At 55.5% G+C, this 2,244-nt stretch overlaps 1 protein-coding gene across 1 annotated transcript in view; it reads left to right on the forward strand.

Moving 5' to 3' along the window:
- Window positions 1-1,054, forward strand: part of EEF1D (eukaryotic translation elongation factor 1 delta) — an 11,043-nt gene extending 9,989 nt beyond the window's left edge. Inside the window, 3 exon segments of the mRNA XM_017746693.1 lie at window positions 1-64; window positions 643-837; window positions 953-1,054. The exon segment at window positions 1-64 is cut by the window's left edge and continues 21 nt beyond it. Coding sequence (XP_017602182.1) covers window positions 1-64; window positions 643-837; window positions 953-991 — 298 coding nt within the window. The 3' untranslated portion in view covers window positions 992-1,054.
- Window positions 1,055-2,244: the final 1,190 nt, after the last annotated feature.

Here is a 2,244-nt window from a genome sequence, read left to right on the forward strand (position 1 = left end):
GGAGAAGAAAGCCAAGAAGCCAGGACTCATCGCCAAATCTTCCATCCTGCTGGATGTGAAGCCGGTGAGTGATTGGAATTTGGGAAGCTCTGGGAGTGAGGCTGGGAATCCTCTCTCATCCAAGTGGGTGGTGGTAGAATTCCAAACAAGGGGCTTGGAGCGAGGTGGGATTTGTTGCCATGGAATCCTAGAATGGGTTTGGATGGATGGGACCTTGAATCCCATCTTATTCCATGGGCAGGGACACCTTCCCCTATCCCAGGTTGCTCCAAGTGGCCTTGGACACTTCCAGGGATGGGGCAGCCACAGCTTCTCTGGGAATCCTATTCCAGGGCCTCCTCATCCTCCCAGGGAGGAATTTTTTCCCAGTATCTCATCTAATCTCACCCTATCCCAGTTGGAAATCATTCCCCCTTGTCCTGTCCCTCCATCCCTTATCCAAAGTCCCTCTCCAGCTCTCTTGGATCCCGTTGAGGCACTGGAAAGGGCTCCAAGGTCTTCTGGAGCCTTCTCCAGCCAAAGAAGGAAACTTTGGATCAGCTGTGACATTCCCAGAGGTGTCACAGTGTCACTTGGATATCCCTTGGAGCTGCTGTTGATCTCCAGGAAAACGCTAAAACCTCCCAATTCCCGCTTTTCCAGTGGGACGACGAGACCGACATGGCCAAGATGGAGGAGTGCGTCCGCTCCATCCACATGGATGGGTTGGTGTGGGGAGCTTCCAAACTGGTCCCAGTTGGATACGGCATCAAGAAACTCCAAATCCAATGCGTGGTGGAGGATGAGAAAGTCGGGACAGACATCCTGGAGGAGGAGATCACCAAGTTTGAGGACTACGTAAGTCTGGGAGCTGGATACTGGGAGGAGTTGGAAAGGGACCCACGGGAAGGGGTTAACTCCGGTGTGTTTTCCTGGGAACACCTGGATGACTCCAGTTTTTGTCCCCTTCCAGGTGCAGAGCGTGGACATTGCTGCTTTTAACAAGATTTAGAAGGAAAAACTGTATCCCCCTCATCTGAACCCGGAACTAATAAAGATGAACATTGGGCGTGCATGTAGGGTCGTGGGTTTTTCCTTCAGGTGCAGCTTCTCCAGAGGGATTTGGTGGGAGATTTTGGGATATTTGAGCAGCCTGGGCTACTGGAAGGTGTCCTCCCCTATGGCAGCGGCTTGGAATGAGAGATATTTAAGGTCTCCTAACCCAAACCATTCCATGATTTCCTCATCATTGGTGGAAGGAAAGATCTTGAGACGAGGACTTTGAATTTGGGGCTGGAATGAAGGTCTGAGGGTGTTTCCAGCCACCTTTCCCAAGGTTTAGAGACCCAGTCACTCCCTACAAAAAACCCAGGATGAATAACCAGGAAGAATTCAGGAATTGCTCGTTTGGGATGGATTTCATCCCTATTTTCCTGTTGATTCCCTGCCCCCGTCACTTCAGCTGAGCGTGGCCTGGGGAGAGGACAGGTGACGTTCCTGACTTTGGGAACACGAGGTCTGTTCCAGTGCCAGAGTCCAAGGTCCGGGGTCACGTGGTGCCAGTACCAAGGACATGGGAAACTCCATGGGCTTGTGCTGCAGGTTGTCCTTTGCCCCAGTGTTTTGTCACTTGGTGTGTGACACGTGTCCCATGCAGGGTCCTGCCACCCCCAGAGCAGTGCTGGGAGTGCCACTTGTCCCCTGTGCTGCCACCCTGAGTCCCTGGTGTTCCAGGTGCTGGCACAGCTGGTGCCACGTGTGCCCTGTGTGTCCCCCCCACTGTGCTGCCACATATGTGCCCTATTTCTGCCATGTCACCCCTCCCGTGTCCCCTGTGTGTGCTGCCATTCCTGGTCCCTCTTGTCCCCCGTCACCATCTCTGTGTCACCCTTGTCCCGTGTGCTGCCATTCCCGTGTGCCCCGTGTCCCCTCTGCTGCCATCCTATGTGTCCTGTGTGTGCCCCATGTACTGCCATCCCTGTCCCGTGTGCCACCACCCCTGTGCCCCGTGTCCCCTCTGCTGCCATCCCCTGTGCCCAGTGTCCCGGGTCTATCGCCATCCCTGTGTTTTGCCATCCCTGTCCCATGTCCTCTGTGTCACCATCTCTGTGTCCCCCGTGTGCTGCGATCCCTGGCGCCCTGTCCCTGTGTGTCCCGCGTGTCCCACTGTCCCTGTATCCCCCCTCTGCTGCCATCCCGGTGTCCCCTATGTGCCGCCATCCCCGCGCCACGTGTCCACTGTGCGCAGCCACCCGGCGTGTCCAG

This window comes from Corvus brachyrhynchos, unplaced genomic scaffold, assembly GCF_000691975.1.
Source record: "Corvus brachyrhynchos isolate BGI_N302 unplaced genomic scaffold, ASM69197v1 scaffold89, whole genome shotgun sequence".
In the NCBI taxonomy this organism is placed as follows: Eukaryota; Metazoa; Chordata; class Aves; order Passeriformes; family Corvidae; genus Corvus; species Corvus brachyrhynchos.